General features: G+C 41.9%; 1 protein-coding gene across 1 annotated transcript in view; it reads left to right on the top strand.

The window, feature by feature from the left end:
- The first annotated feature begins 1473 nt into the window (after window positions 1–1473).
- The window catches only part of HOMER1 (homer scaffold protein 1), a 94062-nt gene continuing 68319 nt past the window's right edge, over window positions 1474–27216 (top strand). The window contains exons 1-2 of the mRNA XM_087742181.1: window positions 1474–1561; window positions 26963–27119. Coding sequence (XP_087598307.1) covers window positions 1557–1561; window positions 26963–27119 — 162 coding nt within the window. The 5' untranslated portion in view covers window positions 1474–1556. The remainder of the gene's footprint in view (window positions 1562–26962; window positions 27120–27216) is intronic.

Genomic DNA, 27216 nt, shown 5'->3' with positions numbered 1-27216 from the left:
GCACCGCCCGCGGCGGGCGCGAGGCGCGGCGGCGGGCGGGCGCGCGCGGCGTCGCCGTGGAGACGGCGCCGCAGGGGGCGGGAGCGGGGGAGGCGGTCCGCCCGCCGCCAGCGCCCCGAGGAGGCGCGCGGAGGCGGCCGCGCCGCGGCGGGCCCCGGCCCCCCCCCCCGCCCCGCTTCCCCCGCGCTCCCCCCGCCGCCGTTCCCTATTATAGAAGAGCTTCCGGCGGCGTGGAGCACTCTGACATCATCCCCCGCACCCTGGTGACGTCAGCGCCGGGAGCGGTGCGTGACGTCGGTGCGTAGGGGAGCGCGGTGACGTCTGCTATTTAAAGCTCCCCGGGCGGAGGATGGAGGCAGAGCGAGCAGGTGCCGCCGCTGGCAGGAGCGGGCTGGCCGCGTGCGGCGGGGTGCGCGCCGGACTGTAGGGCAGGGCGCGTCCCGGCGGGGCTCGGCCCGGCCCGGCTCGGCTCTTGCCTTCCTCCCCTTCCTCCCTTCCCCTTCCCTTCCGTTCCCTTCCGTTCCCTTCCCCCGGGAGGAGCGGGACGGAGGCGCGGGCTGCGCGCGGCGGCTGCGCCTGCCCGCCGCGAGGGGACGGGCGGGCGGTGGCGGAGGTGTGAGGCGGCGGCTCGGGGGCGCCGGAGCAGCCGGGCGCCGCCTGACGCGGCGCTGCCTCCCGCCCTCCCTCCGTCCCACCGGCGGGGCTGAGCCCGCGGCCCCGCCGCAGAGGAGCGGGGGCTCGGCGGCGGCGGCAGCAGCGGCCCCTCCCGCCGCCCGCTGGCAGCGACCGGCCCGCCGCGCCCCAGGACGATGCCCGCCCGCTCGCCGCAGAAGAAGGCGTGACGGCGAGGAGCGGACCCGCCGCCGCGGGAAGGAGGAGCGGCGCCCGTATCTCCGCAGCCGGGGGCGGGCGGGCAGGCGGATCGGGGGAGCGCGGCGCCCCGGCGCCCGCGGGGGACGCGCGGCCGCAGCCCGCCGCCAGCCGCTTCGCGCCGGGAGCCCGATGCCAGCGCCGGTGCCGCGGCTCGCTCTGCCTCCTCGGGAAAATGCGTCGGTGCCCGCCGCGCTGCCGGCGGGGCTGCTAGGGGGAGCGGCGGCGTGGAGCGCTGCGCGCACCGCCTGCCCCAGCCCGCTCCGCCTCTGAGGCGCACGGAGCCCTCGGCGGCCGCTCACGTCCCGGCGAGAAGCGCCGCAGCCGCCGGCAGCCCCTCGCGGAGAGGGCGAGCGCCTCCGCGTCCGCCCGCAGGAGGGGACCCTTCCGCCCCCGGAGCCGCCGCCGCCCGCCCGGGGGCCGGAGCCGCTGCCTGCGGGCGCCTGGCGCGGCCGGCGGCCATGGGAGCTCGGCCCGCGGGGGGCGCTCCCTAGGGCGCGGGCGGCCCCGCTCGGCCCGGCAGCCGCCAGCCGCCAGCCGGCGGCGCGGCCCCCCGGGCCTGCGCGGCGCGGCGGGCCCAGCGCAGCGGCCCGCCGCCACGGGGCTGCGGAGCTGCCGGCGCGGCGAGGAGCGCCCCGGGGACGCGGCCCGCGCGGCACCGCCGGTGCCCGGCGCCGCCGGCCGCCATGGGGTAAGGATCTCGCGGGGGCCGCCGGGCTGGTGCTGGTGCCGGTGCGGGGCGGGGGGCGGAGGCGGCTGTGGGAGCGGGCGCTGCCCGAGGAGGCGAGCGGTTTTGCTGGCGGGGTGCACGGGCGGGCGGCAGGAATCCTGCTGCGAGCGGTGCTGTGCACCAGCCCGGGGAGGGGAAGGCGGGGCGCTCCGTGCGGGGAGCACGGCGGTCTGCAGAGGCTTGTCTCCGCCCGAGCCGCATCGGATCGCGGGAAGAGCCGTCCTGGCTCCCGCATCCCCAGCGTGAGGACCTTCCCCGGGCCGCTAGGACACGGTCGGTCCTGAAAACGACTGCTTTAGGCTCAGTGTGACCAGGTGAAACTTCAGAGCAGCGAAGGCTCGTTGTAACTCTTCCGGAGCTTTCAGAGGATATAAAACAACGTGTGAATTTCCCAGTAAAGTGAAGGAGGCTCTAAGGCAGCCTGCTTTGCAGCAGGTCCCCTAGTAAATGGGGACATCTGCTTGAGGCTTTAAGGAAATGAGGAGGAATAAAATCTTTAAAATTAATCTGATCGCATCTAAATTAGTAGATTGAAAACTGACATAGATAGATACCTGTGAAAACTTTCCACAGTTGTATCCTTAGTAATTTGTATAGTGAGATGAAAAAATAAACCCTACTACTGGGCTTGTCTGATAGCCTCTGAACGGAATGGAAACTCATCCATGGTCAAAAGCAACAGAAACCTGGTATGATTTGGCTAACTGCAAGGTGGAGGCAGACTTTTAATGCATGAACAAGATGCTGTTTTTCTAAGACTTTATGACATAGTTCAAAGTGTAAAAGTTACAAATCACGTCCTTTGTATTTTGGTCACTCAAGAATTCAAATGTGAAATTGATATATTAATATGGAAGTTGAAAGTGTCGCTTTCCTCAAGCCGTTAAGGACACTTGGAGTTCTTCAATTTATTAACTTCCTTGCATGTGGGGTGGTAACAGCTGCATCCTTGGCTCTGTCCTAGTCACTGGAGTTTGCTGTACAAGATGTAGGAAGGAATGACTTACTAGGCTAGCTTTTATTTTGCTGCTGTCTTCCCTTCCATTTAAAAAAATAAAAAAGAAAAAAGAAAAAAAAGAAGAAAAAAATCCCAAATAGAATAAACCCAAGCTTGCAGCTATCTACATATTCAAGAAAGTGATAACATGTTTCAAAAACCTGCCAAAAGGCTGAATGATGTTGCGATGGTTTTGGGATATATTCTTAAAACTGTTAAGCAGACACAGAATTGTGTAGTTTTTTAAATTCAAATAATGGGAAACCTCTCATTTATTTAAAATCAGTATTGTGTTTGTAGATATGTCAGTTAAGTGTATCATATTACAAATACGGGGAACTGTTGAAGAGGAATAAATGTTCTTTCTCCAGAATTAAATTGAGCATTTCTCAAAACAAAAACCTGACTTCAACAACAAAAAAAAAAGATGGCCCCATTTCATCAACCCCAGTACTGCTGGTGTTTTAATGTCGTAGCTTCTTAACGAACAGTACAAATCCCTATCTGTAGAGGGATTTTAAATAATCCTAAATACTGAAGTTGTTGGTGTGATGACTTGAGTAGTATGTTGGCACATTGAGGTCAAGAAGACACAACTTGCTGGCAAAGATTTTGAAGACTCTTTAGACAGTACAGATTGAGGTATTGCAATATAAAGTTCCTTTGCAGACCACCTTGTAACAAGGTGGACAAAACCAGAAATGTAGATGTGTATTACTGATCATCTCCCTGCTCTCTAAATGTGAGCGAGCGCATCCAAGCCAGGGCCATCACCAAACTCTGTGAATCTGCGGTTAAGTATCAGACGTTTGCTAGTGTTCAGAGCAGAGGTCTGGATTTAGTAGCTATTTTGTATTAGCATCTAAATGCTGTTGCCCATGGATTTTGGAGTATTTCTAGACCAAAGTGTATGGGACTAAAATAGTCTCCTGATACTCTACTAAGGTCTTAAAAGTGAGTGCTCTAGAAGGGAGTTGCAAAATGGTTGATAATCCATATAACTGGCCATGGGCGGGTCTGTGTACTATATTCAGTATTTAATGGATACTGCTATCCTGTGTGAGCTTGCAGTACCCGGCTGGTGGAGAGTTTACCTATTCCAATGGTCAGAACACAGAAAACTTGAGATGGGGGAGAGGAATTGGCTTGCCAAACCAGCAGTGGCTTTCTTAGTCTCATTTATTATAGTGAAGAATTCACTGTTCTGCCAGTGTAGTTCAGCCTGCTCGGCGCATTGAATGCCATCAGGCAAGCCAGGTAATTATGCGCTGTGGATGTGGTGGATACCAAGCTGTGGGTGACTGGTCTCTGGACCAGCGCTGCTATTAAATACTTGTTTTGAGAAACTTGAAACTAGAGAATGGTCTATAGGGTGCAGTAGTTCAGGAGACACTCTTCTTAGTGCTGTATCCCATATGTCTGTGGGTGTCTCTCATCTCACAGGAGAAGGTAAACTAATCAAGCTCTGGGGACTGTATAGGCCAGGCACATGGGATGTCCACTCTTGCTTGTCTACCTGCCAGTCCGTCTCTCCTCTCCTAGTTCCTCATCCTTGTTACATAAAGGCAAGCTCTTACCCACAGTCACTGTTGAGTGATATAACCATGTATTTGTGCAGGCCCTTCTGTTGGGTTGACCACACAGAACAAAACGTTCTTTAATAGGAAAACATGGATTTTTGTGTAAATAAGATGACCTCAGTATGTTCTGTCCATGTCTCTCTTGTATTCCCGGTATTGAGAAATACAGAATTGGTCAGTATTGCGCAATCAGTCTTCTTTGAGCAGAGGTTTGTTTACATTAAAAATCCTCAAGAAAAAGATCTTAAGTAAACACACTCAGAATGTGTATTGGTAGCCTAGATTATTGTATACATTGACCAGGTAAATTCCATGTTAAAGCTGCAAATCATCACTGTATTTTACTGGTCATTGGTACTGCTTTTACTTTTAGCTGGGGGCAGGGGAGTTAGAGGTTTGTATTTGTGGGCTGCCATTGCTTAGGCTGAAATGAATACACTTCATGCTAGACACAGTATGGAAGCTGCACAGCCATAAATTCTGGTAGGGGTGAGAAGTTGGTGTCCTGTTAAACTTAATATCTTGGATAAATTCCTGGTTTATTAATGGATAGTCTCTCCATAACTACTTTTCTTTATGGCCTCTATGCTGTGGACAAGTATCCAAATTTATCTTACTAGCTTTTCCCTTCACTCTTGCTGAATGATAAGGAATTACAAGGTAAAAGCTTTTGTAAGATGTGCTTGTCTCTGTCATGTCATGTTAATCAAGATGTCTTTATAAAAAGACTTCAGCTTCTCTTCACTTTTGTTGGGACTATATTTAGTATTTTATCTTCATAAAGGTGGTTATGATATGTGTCAGTTTGAGATGGCAGAATTAGAATACTAGGGTTCTTAAGTCGGCTGGAGAATATTGTGGAAGATGAGTATTTTAGGGTGCACTTATTAGTGTTGTAGGTGCCTAGAAATAAGTATTTTAATTTAATTTTTGGCACTTGGGAAAATGTCTGGTGGTGGTTGATCCGCTCCTAGCTCTTACGCTTTTTGCAGGATGGGGAGTTAGTCAAATGCATTTCTTTAAAACACTCAGGATGCAGGGTCCCATTTTGAAGATTGGATATTATAGTTGTAGGGGAACTGGCAAATCATGCTAATTCTAAACTGTAGGATGTAATAATTTTTACAAAGCCCATTTGAAGCTTTAAAATCTAAAAATATGTGAAAGTCTGTACTGTTTGAACATATGGGACAGACAAATCTTGCTGCGGAAATTGGTTTTGGTTTGCTGCCTGTTGACTTGCTCTTTTAGGTGTTTCCAAACCATGGTCTTGTCCTTTAACTTTTCGCTTTCCTTTCTCTGTCTGGGTAGCAAGACATGAACACTATAAAGCTGTTAGGAGCCAGAAGCGAATTTGACTTGACTCAGGTTCTTCAACCTGTCTTTTTCCCTCCCACAAGGCTTTATGATAGCTCTCCCAAAACTTCGTATTAGCAACAGTTCCATCAGCTGTGCTCCTCTGACACAGAAATATTGCAGATAATAGAGCAGAAGGTAATGCTTCTTGGCAGTCGTTCCGTGTTACTGCAATTCCTGGCCATCTTGCTATCTCAGGGGTAAAATGAGATGCTTATTGTATGAAAGCAATGGCAGCAAAGTAGTTTATGCTGTCTTCTGCAGCAGCGTGGAGGGTGTAACAAGAACAGATCAACATCACTTTAGATAACACCCACAAAACTTGATTATCTGAAAAAAATTAGAAAGGTATAAATACCTAGACAGATTGACTGTATGTAAATCAGCTTGAAATGGTTAATGAACTACTTTGTCAGGCAGCAATGTGTGGAGACCTCTACCGTGCTTAAATTATCTTCTGTCACAGTAGTTTTATGACCATGAAATAAGCATGAGAAATCTAAACCAGCTCTTCTGACCTGGCAACACATAAACGAGTGTCCTGGACATCATGGGGGATGATTTCCATTCTGATCTAGTGAAGGTATTTGTAATGCCTTAAGGTTGCGATTGATCTGTTTCAGTATTTCCATGCATTATAAAGATTATATAGACCAGCTCTTTGGGTGAAATCCTAGTTCTGCTGAAAATAAACATTTCAGTCCTTCATATTCATCGTGTTGAGATTATTTTTATTCTCAGTGTCTCAAGGCAAACATCAGATGAATGCTTTCTGTCTATGTTCTTGTGATTTCCCTCTCCGAAACAGTGCTTGCCCTACTACTATTCCTGTTATCTTTGCAGGACTGATAACCAGATATTGAGCCAATACTTGAGGAAATATGCAGTCTCGAAGCCATAGAGATTGCAATAGCTTGAAATACTGTAACAGGCCAGCACTTCTAATTGGGGAAGGCAATGACACCTAACTGGATGTAGAGTGTTTCTGCCTGCTAGTTAGTAAAAGTAATAAGTAGAATTCAGATATTACTTTTATGGGAATTTTGTTGGAAAACGTTTATTCTTTATGACTGTCTTAAGACTGTAATTTGATTTAAAGCTCTTAGCTGATCAGTCTTTGTATCACAGCTTTCCAAATCTATGTCTACGCGTTAGTATACTACAAAGAGAAGAGCAATATCTTGTGATGTAGCACTAATTTACTAGTAGTTTCTCATTCATATAGGTGTCTGGGACATCATTTTAGCTGAGCCTATGGTTTTCCAGTGTATTCCAGATCAGTGACCGTCTAAACAATGCAAACACTTCATACAGATTAGAAACCTAATTCTTCTGCTCTTTTAGATATCTAATTTTGAAGCTGTTGAGGCCTAAAGTAATTACTAAGAGCTGATGTCTCTTCTAGTCCAAAAGTTATCGTTTAAGAGGCGCTTAGCAAGGGAGCAAATGTGGTGTAGAGATAGCCAATGAGGCTGAGATCAGATCTGGAACGGAACTCACATGAGTATATGTATATATATATGTATATATATATATATGCACACAGAAATTAAATGTGTTTGTGTTTTAACAATGTGCCCTTTGTATCTGAGACAGTCCTGCCCTTGAGAAAAATCTCGGACTTCCCCATATGTGTGGTTATAGTCTTAGTAACAAGAAAATGTAACAATGAACAAAGGGACAAAGTATTCTGTATTATTTAAAGTAAAACCAAAAATCTGAGTACTCAGTCCATCTCTTTCTTTTTTTTTTTTTTTTTTTTAAAGATACCATGTTAGGTTCAAATGTGTATTTAAAAGCCCTACTTAGGTCAAAGCCTTCTGTAAAAAAAAATTGCAAGAGCATGCTTTCTAGTTCAGAATTTCATGCTGTTCTCCCTGCAAGGCTTTTTCAGATGTATTCAGTCTTAAAGGTAGGGTACAATGGGTGTGGAAACATTGCATTATGAGAAATCCACTTTTGATAATAGGTTTCTATTCCCCATTCTGTTGCAAGTATTTTAGTTTTTATTTTTTCTAGGGCTGGGTTGTGTCAGATCCACCAAAATTAGTATAGTGTTCAGGACAGGGAAGATAGAGGGGAGAGGAGGCTACAGGGAGCCGTGGTTTTATTCCACCTGGCCCTTGCATCATGCAGTGTTCAGCTCTGTTGTATCTACACAGAGCCCTGGTAGTGGCATTAATGCTATCTGCTCCATTCTGCAAAGGAATAGACGTGTGTTTGAATACTGTATTGATTTGCTAGAACTGCATCACAAATATGCTTCCGGCAACACACTGCATTCTGACACGCTTCTGTGGTGGCAAGTAGTGGTGAATGCCAGTCATCATTAAAAAAATTAGTCTAGGGAGATGCTGTTTAAACATGCAATAGATGCTGCTGGATTGCTAGATACAAGCATATATTGACATTTCCAGTATGTAGTCGTGATTTTTTTTTTTTTTTTAGCTACACATATCAAGTTAGCTAACTTAAGCAGTCCACATCGCTCATTTTGACTAATGGCTTTTTTTCTGAATAAAGAGGGAAGAGCTTGAAATACATAGATCCTCCAAGGTTTTTCTTCTTCCTCCATATACATGCAAATGATTCACAGGCGCTAGTTTGTCCATCTTTGTGGCTGTATTCTTTGTCAGCATCTTGATCGTTATGTTTTCGCTGAGCTTGCCACCAAAAAGTGGGAAAACCAGAAGAAGGAGGCTGCTTTTTCCTGTTGTCTACTGCAGACAAACGTTTGTGCAGTGAGCCGCATCACTACTGTAACCTAGCTGACTGCATGGCTGTACAAATACCAGTGGTGGCACAAGGGAAGTGTCCTTACAGATGGGATAGACCTACCTTTTCCTACAGCAGTGTCTTTTTATTCTGGTGGGAAGTGTTCAAAAAGATCCAGAGTCAGAGCTATCCCTGCCCAAGTTTGCTCCTCAGTTTTGAAGCTCAAGTCTGGAAAGGTTTTTTTTTTTGAGACTGTTTACCAGGCTGAGTCTCAGCTTGTTGAGAAATGGCATTTTTTCCCCTTTTCTGTAGTGTCTTTCATAGTAAAAAACATAGTAGGTAATATTGCCAGGGTTTAGAATTTGGGGTTTTTAGATGCTTTTAAATGACTTATTCTGTAAATAGTATGCTATGGTCTTGAATCCACAGTCAATCTTGAAGCTATTCTTGCAACAGGACACATAATGAGATCTTCCTTGAGTTTTGAAAACAGGGGAATGAGCTTTAAATGGTCAACACTTTACAGTGAAGTGTTGGTGAAGTAAGTCATCTTTGACATGTATTCTCGGCATTCCTACTTCTTCTGCCTGCATTCCCAACAGTCTGCTAGCCCTGGCTTGTCTGTGCAAAAATCTAAAAGAATGTACTGTGTGATATAGGAGAAACCAGTGTTTTCTCCAACACATGACTTACTGTGGAGTATGCAGCCATGCCAGGGCTTCTTAGGGTATGAAGTGTTTTCCATACCAGCGAAAATAAGCATATGGAATAATATATGCTGTGTAGCTCTGTTGTCAAATCATTGCATGCAGTAACTGTGGTCCTAAACAGCTATTTGGCCAATTGACTTTGAAACTGGAACACCTGTACTTTCGCACAAGCCGTATTTTCCACAGGCTTGTGTGTGACTAGAAGAGTTAACCTGCAATTAGACAGGAACAATTTCTCTTGGATTAACTTACTTTCAATTTCTGGATACTGATTTCCAAGTGCTTTTTCAACATCCAAGTATATGTCCCTCCCATGTCAATATTTGTTCTTGTTCTTTTACAAAACATAGAAGGATTTCCTGTGTCTGCTTTAGCAAGCCTATGACCCAGGCATCAAGAGCTTTCTGCATCTAGACGTACACAGGAACTGGGTTCCTACCAGAACATGATTGGCAGTGTTTGGGAATAGGTGCTGTCCTGCTGATTTGAGTCCTAGGTAGGCTTGGTTCTTCAGAAGCACTGCACAGCTCAGATGGTAGCACGTCTGGCTATGCACAATACTAAAACTCCCAGAATCTTTGGGAAGTTTTCTGGAAAAAGACACAGGTGCTGAAGAACATGGTTAAGTAATGATCCATCTTGATGGGATTTCTGTGAAACGTGAGCACCAAACTCTAGATTCCTTAAGTTACCTCACATCTGAATGCAAATGCTGCCCGTGTCTCTTACAACAGATCTTGATGATCTGAGATAATTTTTGCTGATAACTATGTATTTGATGACCTTAAATGTGAGATACATCTTTTAAAAAAAATCCTCCCTTTTTGTCCACGTTAATGATGAATTTTTAAAATTAGGTTGGAACAAAAGCTGGAATAGTTCTATTAGTGGGATAGATTGAAGGGCATTATAGAGGCCTTTTCTATAACATCAGGATTTGAGAATTAATATTATTCTGGACAAAGTTTTTAGACAAAGGAAAACAATCTGCTACTTCCCCGACTGTTCTTATAAAGAAGAACTTAGCATGAAAATATATTTAAAGAGTCCTTCTCTTCTGCTCCTTAGTAACAACCTTAAATCCTAGATTTAAAGAATATCGCTGCTCTTGAGTGCTCAGATATGGACATGGTCATCCTCAAACCACTTGCACTAATTCAGCCTTTACAGATAGGACCCAAGTCTAGGTCTTGTAAAGGTTACCTTCTGTTCTACCTTCTTGCTTGTCGTCTTGTCTTGCTACTTCTGCCACTGGCTATTGTTTTTGTAATACTCAAAAACTTTGCTGATTCAGAGGACTTTGTTGTCACGTAGAACAACACGTGTAGGATGTGCCATATGTTTCTGGAATCATTTGGAAAAGAATAGTTGAACACCCTGGCGGGAGGATTCTGTCAAGGAAAAATATTAACTGTCAACGCCATGTTCACATTCAAAGTGGTTTTACAAAATCCAACCATCCAAACAGTTCTGCAACCTTGGAAAATGCTATCTGTTGTAGTGGGAACCTGGACCAGAGGTTTGATTTGCTGTCCTGTGTGGCTCTGGACAAATCCTAATGAGTCTATTTAGACCCTAAAAATTGCTGGCTTGATGATCCTGCAACTTGCGTATGACAATACTTTTCTGAAGTCCCTCAGGAAGAGTATGGGTGGAATTTAACCAGTTAGTAAGATACAGACTTTTTTGTCTTCACCCTGTACAAGTCCAGCTAGCTTCCTCATTGTAGAGGAGAAATATTGGGAGGGATAGAATGATGATTTCGGACTGTGGTAAGTGAACTGTTTTTTGGAAAGAAAACCAGATCATTGAATGCTGCCTCTTCTGAATACCAGTTTTGCAGCAAAGTACATGACTGTGTGCTGCTATTAAGAACTTGATGATAATGCACAGTTTATGATTAGTATTGCTGGTTATGATCACGCAGTGAAATTTCGTCTTTCACATTTGAAAAATGCAGCTAGTGTTCTTCTATGAGAAGCTTGTATCGAACAAGAAATATCCCTAACCAGAGTGGTACAATAGCAGTTAACCTTCTTCATTGAAACTTGACAGTCATGGTGACCTGTTTATGTCACTGGACACCTTAATGAAGGCTATTACAAAAAAGACAAAAGACAAGGATTCTGGCTTCAGATACCATTATGCTTATAAACTAATACGCTTGTATGCCAGAGGTTTGGGAAATTAGTGGTCATGATCAAACTTCACACAGAGCTGCTTAAGTAATGATTAAAACTGATACTTTAGACTTCACCTGGCAGATAGAAAATTTTGCTCTAAATCATGTTGTCTTATATGTATACTGTTCATTTTCCTGAAGAACTGTTCCTCTTCATTTTCTTGTAAACACTGAGGTTTTTTTGCAATTAAGTATGGTATTAGTACTTCCTACTCACGATATTCTATTTACTAGGTTAAGCCGTCATATATTGTAGTATGTATTCTGTTTCTAAACACAAAACCTGTTAGAGAGTGGGAAATGGCAGTTTCTGCTGCATGGACTTGTATTTGATGCTTCAGTTAAGTCTCTTTTGGAAGTAAACATGTGAGCACCTAAATGCTCCAATTTGGGAGGACTGCAGTACATTTAGCATACATGAGTAAAATGTTTTTAAGTACAGGTTTCTTTAAAACTGACTTGCAATGCAAGCATTCTGTAAGTAGCTAATAAACCTTGTTTCTGGCCACTGTTAATTTCATGGATACGGAAACACTAGGGCTTGGCTTCTACATTTAATATCTATTCTGATATTTATGCAAAGTAGTGGGTGGGGGAGGCTTTTCTAGTTCTTGGTTCGTACATAGGTTTTGAATGTGTTGAACCCTACCAGTTCTTTCAGGTACTGAGTAAGGAAAATCGTTCCTGTTCATAAAAAATGGTCATACTGAAATAACTAACTAGCTCTTAACAAGCACTGGTTCCTGGTCTTTGATTAGACACTTCCTAACTGTAGCAGCCTATACTTATTGCTTGAATATTTTTATTGAACTATTAAGTATAGGCTGCTAATGTAGGCAGTTCCAATTCCATGTGAAATAGGTAAGAAAATTCCACTTTTATCTGTCATACAGATATTTGAGCCAACACTTCTCCACAAACTGTATGGTCTGTATTTTGTTGCTCAGTTTGTCAAAATGCTGAGCAGTTTCCCAAGATCTGATTTCCTATAATTACACTTCCAACAAGTAAAGTAACTTCCATCTACGTAAAGCCCTGATACCTACCTGCTATCCTGGGGTTAGAACTACAGTCGTTGTAGGTGCCTTTCTGAAGTACAAGCTATATTTTGAAGTTTGCTTTGCAAAGTCGTTGATAATCTAGTTCCAGTACAACTAACACACAATACTTTGTCTTTACCAGCCTCCACCAGCACAATCAAAGCAAGCATATGAGCCATCAGTGAAGAGGTGTTTCTTTACATTATTTGGATAGCCATACCCAAGGGTAGTACTGATGCAGCCGTTGTGTTTCCAGCATGGTCGTCTTCCCTATGAGCTGCTCATCAGTGAGACAGCCTAGTCCAGGTATGGCCGTTCCTCTCCAGCTGTTGGGGCCCATCCCCACGGCACAGCACTTGGCACAATCCCTTGGCTGACATTGACTGTGCAAACCTGTGTACGTATACCCATGTCGGGCTCTGTAGTGGGCTGTGCAGGGCACCGTTTGCTCCGTGCACAGTGTGTGGTCATACTGGTATATTTAAAAATGGATTGTGCCCTGTATGCCTGTTGTGAATCTCACCATTACGGTGGGAAGTTGCCTGACAGTGCAAGGCATGTCATTGGGGAAACAGGATTTGGAGCTGTCCTAGGAATGCCTTCAGTGATCTGATGAGTGAACTGCTCTGGAGGCCTGTCAGGAACTGTATTTGGGTGTCCTGCCTTAGGACATGTTGCAGAATGTGTTTGGCATATGTGTGGTGTGAACAATCAGGGAAACTGAGATCTGTCACTTCCAGTTACAGCTCAATATAGATGCAACTACGGCTTCCAAAATTCAATAGTGTTTACTAGGCTGTAAGTTATCAGAAGGGAGGGACTTGCTGGCCTGGTAATGGCATGCTCAGAGTGAATTAAAGAGGCTTTATAGTTCCTGCAGTGCTCAGTGGGATGATTCAAATTGATTTGTTACTTATGAATATAAAATTAATTTGTTTACCTTTCTAGGAGTTTAATTCAGTTCCTTGATACAAATTAAATAATCTAATTCTCATCTCGTGATGTGGACCAGTGATTCTTTTTGAAACTTAGCATGCAGCTGTAGCAGTCTGGATGGGATTGCAGATTGTTTGCAGATCAGTTGATGGTGATTGTGATGAAATGCATGTTTATTCAGACTGGTTCGTTCTGCTTGCTCCATGTGTAAGTTCTGATACTTCCACTGGTGCTGGTGGAAGCATGACTTCGGCTTTGAGATGTCTGCAGTCAACGTGCAGGTTGTGCTAATGATTTGTCTCAGGGTGCTTATTTCTGAGGGTTAAGTGTAAAAGATCTCAAAACTGACTGTTAACTGACAACTTCTTAATGTTAAATAAGGGGTTTGTAGGTTTTAAGCTGGACATGAAAGGAATGACAAGTGCCAGGCCCACTAAAATAAAAAGCATTTTCACATGTAGAAAGCATGTCAAAATTAGTAACTTGGAGATGCAGAAAAAGGTGAGGTGGTTGATGGGGTGAGAAGTGGTAAGGAGGTGTGATCATTTCTGCATGAAGACCAACAAGGAAGCAAAATAGAAGTATGAAGCCAATAAGGAGGGTAATGAAAGAAAACTGGTAAGAAGCATTACAAGGAGGGGTTGCTGAAGATTGTGGTGCCAAGTGAGGAAGCCTTATTTTGCTGCAGAAATATGTTCGAGGCAAATTCCAAGTGTCTTCGAATAAACAAGGAAGATATGTATTCCTTGTTTTTTCTGTTGTGAACAAGTTACTGAGAGATATAGTCTTTAGAATAGCAAAATTTTGACTAGTGTTAGTTGAGTGTTGTCTCTCAAAGTCAAACATGATTGCAAAAAGAGCAGTTAAGCTTAACATCATCTAAAAATACTAATTTTTAAATACTATCACTGTTTACCATATAATTGCTGATTATCTCAGTGGAAACACATGATGAATTGATTCTAGGGTGTTGTCTTCCTTCTATTCCTTTTTGGGTTCCAAAATTCTTATCTGTCTCTATTGTCAAATGCCCCAGCTTTGTCTCTGCTGCCTCATACCTGTGAAATACAGCCATCAGAACAGAAATTCTTGTCATAGGCAATGATGAGACTTGATGGAGCACACAAAATCACACTGAATGTCAAATTAGAAAATACTGCATTACGTTGTTTATTGAACTTTGCCATGTTTTATGGAACTTAAGCTAATGTAGGGTTGCCACTCTATTCAGTGCTCTGCATGACTGCATGTCCTAGTGCCAGCCCTCTGTTCTTGGTTCCTTCTTGCTGTGCACAGTGACACTTGTCAATGCTGCTGAAGGATTTCATTACAGCAACTAAATTGATCTAATCAAACTTTAGAACAGAGCGTGTTGATTTTTGGACAGTCTTGTGCTTTCATGTTAGGACAAAGCAAGGAGTTTCAGTCTGTCAATTATTTGAATGTGCTGCTCTGGGTAGCACTTCTACCACTGCTGTCTTATGACCCTTATATCCCACCAAACAGTATGATTAACATCAAAGAATCTTCATGCGCTTGCAGGGTGCTGTTTTTCCCCATCTGTGCCTCAGCAACAGCACCAAAGTGGCCCCATCCAATTTGACTTAATTCTCACCTTGTTTAGTCAGCATCAATCGGTCTAATTACTTACTTGTGAGTGGCATTAACAGCCCTTCTCACAAACTGAAAATTGTTTTGCAAAGGAAGCTACTGAACTTCAGATCTCAAAGAGTCCATGAACTAATATGAGAGTGTCTGTGAAACCTGACAAGGAAAACATGCAGGATGGGAATAGGCTTGCATTCTGGAGATTGCAGTGGATTGAAAATCATGTCCCGTCTGGAGCCTTCCTCCTCATCCTCTCCCTCCATGCCCCTGGAAAGAAGAGCTGGGCCTGCTTGTAAAGCGGAGCACAGAGTCCTGGCTCACCAGCAGCATCTCTGGATCCCAGAGCAACTTGGTGCTCTTGCCCTCTCTGCTTCTGTATTTGGAGAGCTGTGCTTGTTATGCTGGTAAAGGGGTTTTTTTTCTTCCTTTTCTTTTTCTTCCTTAAAACTGTAGGTCTTGTAATGGTTCTGAAGACTATAGATACTGTCCCTGGGGACCATGTCTAGAAAATGTCTGTTTATTTAAACTGGAGAAAACTGGTGGTGCAGAGGGCAGGAAACTGTAATTTACGCGTTGTATGACTCTGTGTTGAAGTCCTATGCTGAGTAACAGTAGAAGTTCAAGCTGAACAGTTAAGCTGCTTTATGTTCTCCCTTAAAATACTTGCATGAGTTCTGGAAGAGTAATCTGACTGACACACAACTCCATTGCATGGGAGGTTTTAGATGTAGATTGCAAAGGAAAGATTGCCTCTATACAAAGATTAGCAAGGAACTAGGGGAATTAAAAAGAAGATCTGGTTATCAATTGCTTTTGGACCTTTCTAAACTTTTTTCCCTAACAGGTATGAATGATATTATTTCTTCCTTTGCTACATTGTGCTGTGTAGGCTTCATTCCTCTCATTTCTGTTTGTGTTGCAAGTGTGGCAAAGTTGCTTTTTCATGCTGTGTAATGGAGGGAAATGAGTATTTTTAGACTGTTGCCTGCCTGTTTCTTATTCCAGATGCAGCTTAGCTTAGTTTACTAGCATGTAAGGGCTGTTGCAAGAATGTTAACATCTAGACTACTTTCAGTAATGTCTCATTAGCCAGGGTTCTTTGTTCATAGAATAGAATCTGACATTAGGTGTTTTTTTCCGTTTGCTTCTGGTTAACACTTTCAGTGACTAGATGTGGAAAATAGCTGTACATCTTAAAATTAATTGTCTAGTCGTAAAGAAAGGGGAACTCATCTCTTGACTTCCTTGGCAAGAATTTTTGGACAGAGCAAAATCCGGGAATAAAATACAACTTTGGATCAATTTTAGCTATCATGATTACTTAGTATTTTTACTATAGGTAAATATCTATCCTAAAATTCAACCTAACATAGTTTAGCTGCTCTTAAGTTATTAAAAGCTGATGTTAGTTCTCTCCAATCTTGTAATTTAAGAACAAATCTAAGGTAAAACTTAATTCAGAGATACCTTTGTCCACTTACTTGCATGATTTGGAGGGATAACCACTTAGGTACTTAGAAAAATTCTGAAGATGCCTATATCCCTGGAATAACTTAATAAACTGAAGTGAAAAGCGTGAAGATAAAGGTGAGTACTTGTCCTTGATAATATGCTTTTTGTTATCTCATCTGACTCCCAAAGCTCTCACTTGATTTGTGGTATGAAAATGAGCTTTTGGAGGCTGGGTGGGAGGACAAAAAAGGAAAACCTTAGAGAGATGGACCTTCATGCAGCTATTAGAGGAACTTTCACAGTGATAAATTCTTGGCATGGATGTTTCCTGCAACACTTCAGCTGGTTGCCTGCCTGCAGAACTGGAGCAGCATGTGATAGCTGGGGGCATTGGAGAACAGGCATTTCTTAAAAATCCACAGAATTATAGAAGTGTAAGCAAATCCAATGTTTATCTATTTTTCTCTCTCCCCCCCCCCCTTTTTTTTTGATCAGGTTAACATTACACTGTACATATCCTCCAGGTACCTTTTTTTACTCTTTAGTGCAAGCAGCTCCATGTTCACTGACATTATACCAAAAATTTAAGAGTGTTTTTTTTTCTTTGCTCTAGAATATAAACCTTAATTTTAAGTAGTATCTATTTTATTCCAAATGTAGGAGTTTGCATCTTAATGGCAAATGTAGTTCACTGTGTTCTGTTTTGATCAGGACTTTGAGGGCATGTTGACTCTGCTTGTTAGAGCTCAGCCGGAATGCCTTTACCATCTTGGGAGCTCCAGAAAACAGCAGTGCTAGGCTGCAAGCTGTTCTGTGCAGTTAGGAGGCAGACTTCTAGCAGCGGTTCAGCATGGTGAGGACAAGCAACTAGTCAGATACTACTTAGATAGCAGGATGAAATGCCTGAGCTCCAGGTGTAATCGTTACTCACATCTAAGTAAGCTGAATTTTGCTGCAGAATGGTATGCACTATGTCCTGTTCTTTCTCTGAAGAATGTGCATACATTTTCATGTTTCAATTTTTGCTTTCTTCAGTTTGTGAGAAAGCAAAACATGAGTTTTTGCTGTTGATCTGGACATTGAGCATATCTAGTAAGACCCATCTGATTTCACCATATCATGGATGAATATGATCCATTGCTTGTCTCAAGAAAAATGAGTGGACACTGTCATTCAGATTTTCACTGTATTCTGAGAAATTGTAGTGCAACTAGAGAATTCACTTAAGTCTTCTCTACTGATATCTCAAATTTGTGCTGGAAATTAAGAAAAGAAAAAAAAATTAACACATCTGTTATGCAGTGAAGTTAACGCTGACCTACCAAAATAATTTATTCCATCCATCTCATGAATTTTAATTTAATGCCTTAAAACCGTCCCCACCTGATGTTAGGCATCTGGAGATGGGATGAGACAAAAGACAATTCTTGGCTTCTGAGTGCTTTTCCATTTTCTCTGCCTTGTGATATGGTGAGGGCCAAGGAGGGCTGCTGAGGGGGTTGTTCCTAATGCAAGATATGGAGGGCAGAATCTGTTTGCTTGGTGTGCTCAAAGTGCGCTAACTGAATTAGTGACCAACTTTATTATTAGCACACTTTGTAATGTCTTTGACATGGATATATGTGTGTGTGTATGTAAAAACTCTGATCAGAGCATGTCAAAATGAATGTGATGTTAGGGCCATGAAGGCAAGCAGGACAAGGAAGAGTATTGGAGACAAATTTTTAGGGGACAGCTGTTTAAGGGACCCTTGTTCACAGTTTCACGGTCAGTGAGATGCTTAAACAGAAGGGCTGGTGAAATAGATTGAAAAAGTGTATTTTCTAAGAGGGAAGGTGCCAAGGAAGAGTTGGTCAGGTCAAATGAATGATTTGCAATGAGGCAAGAAGGTACGTCTGAGAGATGGATCGAAGCCAGGTCACTTGGGTCCTGGTCTAATACTCGCTCCATTCTGTGCCTGGGTCTGCCAGCACAGGCAGTGTCCTGCCCTGCCACCACCACTGTCCTGACAATAAACTCATCGTGCCTGGCTTTTCTTGTCCTCTGTGGAGAGTGGGAACCTGGACACTGATTTGTCCTGTGCTTTGCGGCTCTGCCAGCTTCCATGCTGTTGATGTTACTAAATTTGTGAGAGTGTAATCTCTGTGCTGTGCTACAGTTAATTTTAAATCTGTGCTGTGGAAGAATATCTTTACTATTTTAAAGTTTACCAATAACTACTATCCTTCAGTGGTCTCTTATGAATGGGAAGCTCAGACGGAAGAGGAATGAGTTTAAATGAACTTTCTCATTGCTCTACATAATTACAGTTTTTGGGGTTTTGCTTTGTTTAATAGCAAGAGCCTTATTTCCCAAGGTATGGTAATCTTAGCTCTTGTGATTTTATGTGATGACTACAAATTTTAATTGCTGTCTGCAGTTGTCTTAGAGTGCCTGTTTGTAGGATACTCCTCTGCCTTTTTTTTCTCCCTTCATCCTCTGGAAGGTCTCATGTATGGGCTTCCTGAGCATTCAGTTGAGATTGGCAGATACTGAGTAGTTCATTTTTTTCCCGAATGGACTATTTTATTGGATTACATGCTCATAAATATGCCATCCACATAAGTGGATGTGCCAAAATGTTATCAGAAGGAATTGATTTCAGAAGTGTATTCTGCCCTACATTTTGAAGTTACCTGCTTTCCTGACTTGCCTCCTGTGGCATACAGTAACTTTTATTCATTTATGCAAATAATCATAAGTAGAGAGTTTTTCTACTAATGAAAGTCCACAGTCACTGACTTCATTAGAGTTCTGTCTACTCATAAGTGTCAAATTTAGCCTAGCTTCTGTAAAACTATGTTCTTTGCACCTAGCTGCATACATACATGTTTTGCATATACTTCTTAGCCCATAGTAAAATGTTGTAAGTTTTTTTGTGTTTTTTTTTTTTTAAAGCCTAGGGGTTTGAGGTATGCAAATGTAGTGCGACTGTTCCCCCTCCTGCCTGAATAGCTCTCAGATTTTGACTAGTCTTTATAGGGACAATGACATTTCAAAGATAATAGATTTATGAGAATTTTATGAAAATAAAAAGCCAGGTCGAAAAGAGTGCTTGCAGAGAGAGCAAGAGCTCAATTCCTAATAGTCACAGAGGAATCTCTTGGGTCAGATGTTCTGCCCGAAAATGCAGGAAGGTTTCAGGTGGAAGTTTCCTTTTGTTAGACACTGGAGGTCCAACTGTGAGTTAGAATTTTGGTTTAGACCAATTTTTATTAATTCTGCTATTTGTACAAATACTTAAAAAAAGGCAAAAGCAAAACTTGGTAGAGAAGAGAAAAAAGGGTTGCCATCATCACCAACAGCTTCTTATTGAATGAACAGAGTGTGGGACTGTGTGATACACTGTCTCTGTAGGACGATACAAAGTGATGCAAGTGTAAAATTGGATGAATATGAAGTTTTCTGTCACATTTCCACTGGAGCGGGTACCGTGATATTTCTGTGACGTCTAGTTGTCTGCCTTCACTATAAGCGATACCAGCGCTCTGGAGTCTTTTCCTGTAGGCTGTTTTCCATGGACTTTTGTATGAACCCATCACCGAATCATTCCCAGTAGTAAACAGCTTTTACAACTTGCACAATATCTTAGAGCATGTTGTGATTTCTCGTTCGCTGGACTAAAGCTACCAAGTCAATCTGGATTCTAAAACCAGCTATGACTCAATCCGTTTAACACTAGTGTCACCATTGTGCAGTGCAGTTTAAGAGGGGAGTCCAGCAATGCTTTTGCTTATTTATATACCCTTTAATGTTAGAAGCTGTTTCATCGATTCTGGGGGGGCTGTTTACTATTATCTTCTAAAGTTATTTGACATCTAAGGAACTTTAAAAATATAACGTTTGACTAATTCTTCAGTATTTTCAAAGTCTGATATGTAATTTCATAGGATTGGAATTACTTCAAACCATGTTCTGTGTTTCTAACATCTTTGAAACTTCTTTGTTCACATTTAAGACGAGCTAATGAGCAAAGAGCATGGACGAAGAAGCATAGATGCTGTAGTGTGAGCAACGGTGGAGGGGAGGGGGCAGAGTTTGCAGGCTGGGATTTGAACCTTTCCTTCCAAAAAATGGCAATGCGGGGCATCAAAATGTCTACCGTAGATGTATAAAAATAAATGTTAAAAACATAGGCTACAACTTACCCTTGGACCAGCAAAGATGATTAAGCCAGCAGGCCTGGCAGCTGTCTTGTGGCATATCAGCAAGGCCTTGTCTCCTGATCACCCATGATAAAACATTAATTTCATAGAAATGTAAATATAAGCAGATCACTAAATGATTTTCTTCTGACTTCCTGTATCCTATGTCCATTAAGTACAGTGCGGTATCTGATTTCCAGCTGAAACACTTTAGTTGGTCAAAAATTCAGATCCTTGAAAATCTAACGTACAGTATGTAATGATTTTTCTGTCAAAGGTAAACGTATATTTTACTTTGCCTTATAGGTTTAATGAAAGGTTATAGATAATTTTTCTCCCTTCAAATCCTGAAAAATTGCTGGTATTATTTGTGATGGTATGCTAACTCAGAAGTGGTTAAAGATCTAATTCTAAAAGCTGATTGATAAATGGGAACAAAATAGTGTAGAAAAAAGCTTGAAGGCACTGCTCTGTGCAGTATTATGTAGCTATAGAATATGTTCTATAAAGTAAGCCATTGAACTTTATAGGTAAATAGGCGCATATGTGCATTAACTTCTAACTGAATACAGAAAACTTACCAAGCTTTTTAGGAACAACTTCCCAAGCTTTTGCTAACCTTGAGTAAATCTAACTCAAACCCAAAACATAACAGCAAAGGAGGTCTAAGAATGTAAGTGTAAAACTAGATAAATTGCTGGTGGCATCAGAGAGATTTCAATCTGGTTGCTCTATTTTAACTTCCACTTTTTTCACTATCTCAAAGCTTGTTTTGGGACAGAGTTGTTATTGTATATATGTAATATAGAAAGCAAAATCTTAAGAAGTACTCATTTCACAAGTATGCTGAGTATATTTTGTTCAAGTACTTTATAAATTTAATTTTTATTCCAAGATAGCATTCGTCAGTCACTTTCTGCCCAGAAAAAGATTTTATTTCAGAACAGTTTCCATACAACAAGAAGCCAATGTTATGCAATGCTGTCCCACAAGCTATCATAGACAGTATTTATCGGACTTCAGAGCATTTTTAGGAATAAGGAAAACTCTGTTTTTCTGTTGCTTTGAATTGTGTTTCCAGAGCTTGACTCAGACTCCTGAGAAGCCATTGGCTGTGTTTGGATGCCATAGTTGACAAATTAGTTTTGACTATAGCTGCACTTTTAATCACTCTCCTCATTTCTTTTCAGGGATCTCTCCTCAAGCTGCTTAGAGTAAGAAAAGCTTACTACGGTTTTAAAAACAAGCTAGGGAGAGTATTTTTTTAAGACTGTAGCAGGGCATTGGGAGAAGGCTGTAGTTTTGATATGCTGTCATTTTGAAAAAGCAAAAAAGGTCTTTGTGCTATCCTAAATCTGAGGATAATCAGCAAATGCCTGAGAGATCCTGCAGGGGACTCATGTTGTCTTATATGAGGAGAAATTACCTTGGATGACAGATAGTATGGTGACTCAGAACTCACTGTGTGCAAAATTACCACCTGCAAAAACATGCGTGTGATGCCTACTGAGAGAGTTTGCAGTCCTTGGGACTGCCAGAGCACATGTGTTGAGCATGCAGGCTGCCATGTGGCGGGGTCTGCTGTGGCTGTAATGGACTGAGGGCAGCACACTTTATGTCCAGTCTCCACTGTGAATAGGGAACTTGGAGTGTGATTGTACTCCAGTTCTGAGCACAGGGATGTTGTCCTGTTTTTGGATGCACGGGGCATCATCTTCCTCTGAAGCTCTGAGACTGAAATCTGAAGGGTGGGATCTCGCTCTGTTTGCAACTTGCAAATGTGATGAAAAGGACTTCTAAGGCACATGTTGTTGGACTTGTCTTGAAAACAGTCTTGTATGTGGACTAGAGGTGCATCAAAAAAAGTAAGTCTGGATAATGCACTTTGGAGTTTTTAAGATCCATATCAGAGAAATAGAAATTGCTGACATGATTGACATAAATGTTCATTCTCATGGACTTTTCATTACTTGATACATACTTCAGAGCTATCAAAGCTGAGCTGAGTAGGAGGACCCCATCACACTGGACCTGCTTATTCATCCCCTTTTGTCCTGCTGCTTGGGGACAATAGCTCTGCTTAGAGATCTAAAACTTCTGGTGTATTTGAATGCTTTGGGGATCCAAGAGGCTGTTATATAAAGTTTTAGGTCTGTTTTTTTTGCATTTGTGGCAAGAAGGGAGTGTCATGCGCAACCAAACCATTTTGATTCAGGAAATTCAATTAAATTTAGTTTATTGCCAATGAAGATGAAGACAAACAATTAAATAAACACAGAAAACACACCTCATCTTCCCTGCGGACACCTCTCCAACTCCTTCCTGGTCTTCCGTCCCCTCACCACAGGTGGTACTCAGAAGATGGTGGTCAGTGCCTGTGATGGCTTTTTTTTTTTTTTTTTTTTTAACTCAATTCCTCCACGGGCCACAGTCCCCTCAGTGTTATACCTGATCCCGTGTCTGCTGTCTGCTCCTGCTTGGGCAGCTCTTTGCTCCAGCCCCTGCTCAGGTGTCATCTCCTGTGTCTTTTTTTCTCTAGTCCCAGTCCTGTTCTGTTCTTGAGTCTGCATAGGGCAGTCCCTGACCTTGTCCCACATGGTGCAGCACCCTCCCTACCAAAACCCTGTCAATTTATCCCAGTATGCAGGGGGAAGAAAGGGGTGTGTGTAACTTTTAAAATCTTCTTTAGCGTCATTAACACACCATAAGGGGAGGCAAGAAAGACATCAACTAACGTAGAAGTTTATACCTTCTTTTCAGTGGCCTTATTGTCTTTACAGTAACTAAGACAACAGAATCCCAGCCTTGAGAAGTTGTAGATATTATGGCAATGAAAATAACTTTGGAGTCATGGTAAACAACAGTGTGGGGAAAGAAATAAGAGGAAGGAGGTCTCCAGCTCTAGCATTGGCATGATCTGGAAGTACCAGACACATCAAAGAATAGATACTTTTTCTTAAAAAAAGCAAATATTAAGTATGGATTAGCAAGGAAAGTTCTTCCTATCCTTCTGTACTAACTTAAGCTTCTTTTGTGAAAGCTTTAATTAGTCTAACATATGGAAAAATGAAAGCTTAGGTTCTTATATTCAGTAGTCTGCATTTTTTTGAAAAGGAAGTGTTAAGATGTCAAAATGGAAAGAGTGGCTGAAAACACTGTTCATTCAACTGTTAGCTTTTCTCCTAAGCCTAGCCTAGGACTGATCACATACCAATGAAAGGATTTCTGTATCAATGATGAAAAAAACTGGTGTGACTCTACCTGCTTAAGAGGTACTTCTCATGCTTCTTTAGTCCCCACATTGCCACTCAAGTCCAGGAGGACTTAGCACTTATTTCTTTTTAGTCTGTGTTTGGCCATTGTGATGTTGCAGTCTAAGCCAATTAAAAACAGCAGCATATTAGCCTTAATGTTTCTGCCATGCCTGAGCAGACATTTTTAATAGTCAAACTGTGTTACTATGGCATTCTTGTTAGTTTCTTTTGGTTTTATTCAGCATCAGGATATTTCTGGAAAAATGAATGACTTCTCTTTGTAATTAGTGATGAGTTCTTGTCTTAGTTCCTATTAATGTCTTTAATGAATACTAAATACTTTCTGATAATGAAAGAAGGACAAGAGAAAGATGAAAAAGGAAGAGAAGAGAGGGAAGAGTAAGAAACTGATAGGGTTTTTTTACAGGATTGTTTTTTCTTATTTAAAGCTGTTCTATCTCAACTCTATATAGGCAAAAGTAGATTTTTAAATGTTTACATATATGTAATATATAATGTATATTATAAAATATAATATAATCGTATACATATTAATTGTATGAGCACTTAGCAAGGGAAAAAGGAAACTATTCTCCTATTTAACTAATACTAATACTCCTGTAACTGATACTACTTCAACTGAATTAATTGAAACTTCCAGACTAGGGGGTGTCATGTCCTGTGTGGATAATGGAAGAACAAAAAGTTTGAGTAAAGATTGATTAGCTGAAGTTACAAATCTTGTATATGTTTTAAATATTACCTTTTGTTTGTTCCTGAATGTTTTAGCAAATCTAAAATTTAAGCAGCTCTACAGTATGGTGCTACAGAAAATTTCAGATGACCTGATTGTATAGCAGCTTCGAAGGACTTCAGTGGCACATCAGTGACTGATTCTCTAACACTTTTAGTCCTGTAGACATAAGGTCCATAACTTCCATTTGTTTGAAGAAATAATCATTCTAAATGTTCATTATCAAGTGTCTAAACATTGGTCTAATTCTAGAGGCATCTGAAGTTTAACGTCTTTGTCAGAAAAAAATCCTAATTACCCCATTAATCTGGCAAAATCATGATTTATCCAGCTAGTTTAACGAAGGGAGCTATGCTTTTTTCCACAGAGTGTAGACAGCTTGTCATTCAGCAAAGCTGTAGTTTCAGTTAAAATATGGAAAGAAAAGACTGTAACTCTAGTTTTATCAGAAGCGATTTAAAAAGTGTAAGTAAGCTTCATTTACGCTCTTCCATACCTAACTGTGATGTCTATGCCGGACCCACACATGTGCCCTGCGAAATGCTCTGGTTTGTCTTTGAGCAACACTGCTGAGCAATCAGCAGGAATAAGCAGGCCACCTCGTGAAACAAATTGAGGATATTTAGCTGGGGCTATGGGAGATATTTGTGCTGCCAGTGCAGGAGAGCAGCAACTCAGGGCTGAACAATCAGACTTTTACTGACACTCCCGCTTGCTTTTAGTTGTAGAGTTTTTGCCTACCTTTTACATATTAAAATGCTAACCTGTGGTATGTTGAAAGTCCCACTTGTGTGATATACTGTACTGTGACAGAATTGAGTATCAGTGCTGGTCAAATGCATGTTCATTAACTACACATCTGCAGTTTGGATTCAGCTCTTCTTTGGTCTTTTTAGTCAATGTGGTCAGAGCCTTTATTTTCTCCTTTCAATGTCAGTCTTTATCCAAATAATTGTCAGGCTTCTAAGATTTTTGTTTTGATGGGCTCTTTAACTTTCCAAAGTTAAAGAACTGGTTGCATTACTGTAGTTTGCATCACATTACATTTGGATATGCTTAATTGGGAGGTAAATGCGAAGTATCTAATATCGAAGTAAAGAACTGAAGTTTAAGTATGATTGAAGAAGTAATTGTAGATATTTGAAAGAGCGATAAGATGTAAAGATTCTGTTAAACAAAAGGGCTACAAAAGTCACCTTTGCATAACCTGTGTTCGTGTGCAAGAGATTGGGATCAGGAAAACAGCTACCCACCCTCTAATTGCTTGGTGACTTAGAAGGAGAAGATGAGCTGGTGCTGAGGGTACAGTAACATTTGTATGGAGGACTAGCATGTCCATTGATCCCCCTGGCCTGCCTTCTCCTTTAGCTTTCACTGAAACTCTGTTTCGCTGTCTCTGGTCTGTTCTGTATCCTTTCTGTCACTTCTTCCAATGCCCAACATAGGAGAACACCACATCTTCTGGCAGATGGGCTTCAAGGAGCCGTAACTCCCAGCTGAGTAATACGATTCTGCTGCTGAAAGCAGCTGGTCTCAGCTGCTCTTGCTGCCAAGCAGGAGAGAGATTTCCGAGAGTTCACATGTACCCCTTTGTAATGAGGCCAGATTAAAAGCCTTTGACTATAAGTACCCCAAATCCTAATTTTTTCTTTTGCTTCTATTTTGGGCAGAAAAATGTATTAAAAACTTCCCTCTTAAAGGGAAAAGAGGGCAGGGACAAAGGATATTTTTCTTTACATCCTGGAAATGGGAGAAAAGAAGAGAGTCCAGAAACCTAAAAAGTTAAATCCAGCTTAAAGTTCTGGTACTTAATATCTTTGGGATTTGATGGCAATATTCCCTGAAGAATACAGCAATCTTTGTCACTAAAATGTAGCTAAATTTAAACTGACACCTATCTTGGTGATACTAAAATATTTTTAGATTTTTGTGCAATACTATATGTCCTGTTAAAGATCATGGGTTTTTTTTAGCTTATGTAATTTTATTTGCTAACATTTAACTTTGAACTGTGTATGTTATACATATTTAGTGTTGCTATGAAAATATTCAGGTGTGAAGCTGCAGAGAGTGAGGGTTTCACAACACATGTTCCTGGCCCTACTTAATGTTAGTTTTAGAGTAATTGCATTGAATCAGCCAGTTCAGTTTCAGATTATGGCCTAAAATTGATTAGAATAATCAGAGTATTAAAAGATTTTTATGAAGATGGGGGTTTGAAGTCATACACATTCAGCGGTGTAATGAAATGAAGTTATACATGTATTAGTGCCAGTTAGTTTAAAGGGACAGATGGAGGGTGAGGGCTGGGGACATTACGGGACATGATGGGCTGAGTCTATATTAGAGATGTCTGTCTTTATCTGACTCTATAACTGGGTGCTGATTTTTGCCTTAGAAGGCTTGCATTTTGCTTGCGTATGCTTATTAATGCACTTACCTGCTCTATGCAGCAACATATACAGAAGTTCTTAGGAAAAATTTATCATGCAAAGTGAAATGTGTACGTCCTAGTGGGCACAACTGGCAGATAACTTGTGTGCAATGATATTAGGTACAAATTAGATTAATGACTTTTACTCTCTGTCCTTCAGGGAACAACCCATCTTCAGCACCCGAGCTCACGTCTTCCAGATTGACCCAAACACTAAGAAGAACTGGGTTCCCACCAGCAAGCATGCTGTTACTGTGTCCTACTTCTATGACAGCACAAGAAATGTCTATAGGATAATCAGTTTGGATGGCTCAAAGGTAAGTTTTATTTCAGAAAAATTGCTTGCTTCATCAATTTTTGTATTTATCTCCTAGTCTGATATCCTTCATGTATCTTCTCAGATGCTTTTGTCAT

The sequence above is a fragment of the Nipponia nippon genome, unplaced genomic scaffold (genome assembly GCF_047370975.1).
Source record: "Nipponia nippon isolate SJK-2023a ecotype South Korea unplaced genomic scaffold, ASM4737097v1 scaffold_8, whole genome shotgun sequence".
Classification (NCBI taxonomy): domain Eukaryota; kingdom Metazoa; phylum Chordata; class Aves; order Pelecaniformes; family Threskiornithidae; genus Nipponia; species Nipponia nippon.
The sequence above is the reverse complement of the archived record's forward strand: the minus strand, read 5'-3'. Positions and strand labels throughout refer to the sequence as shown.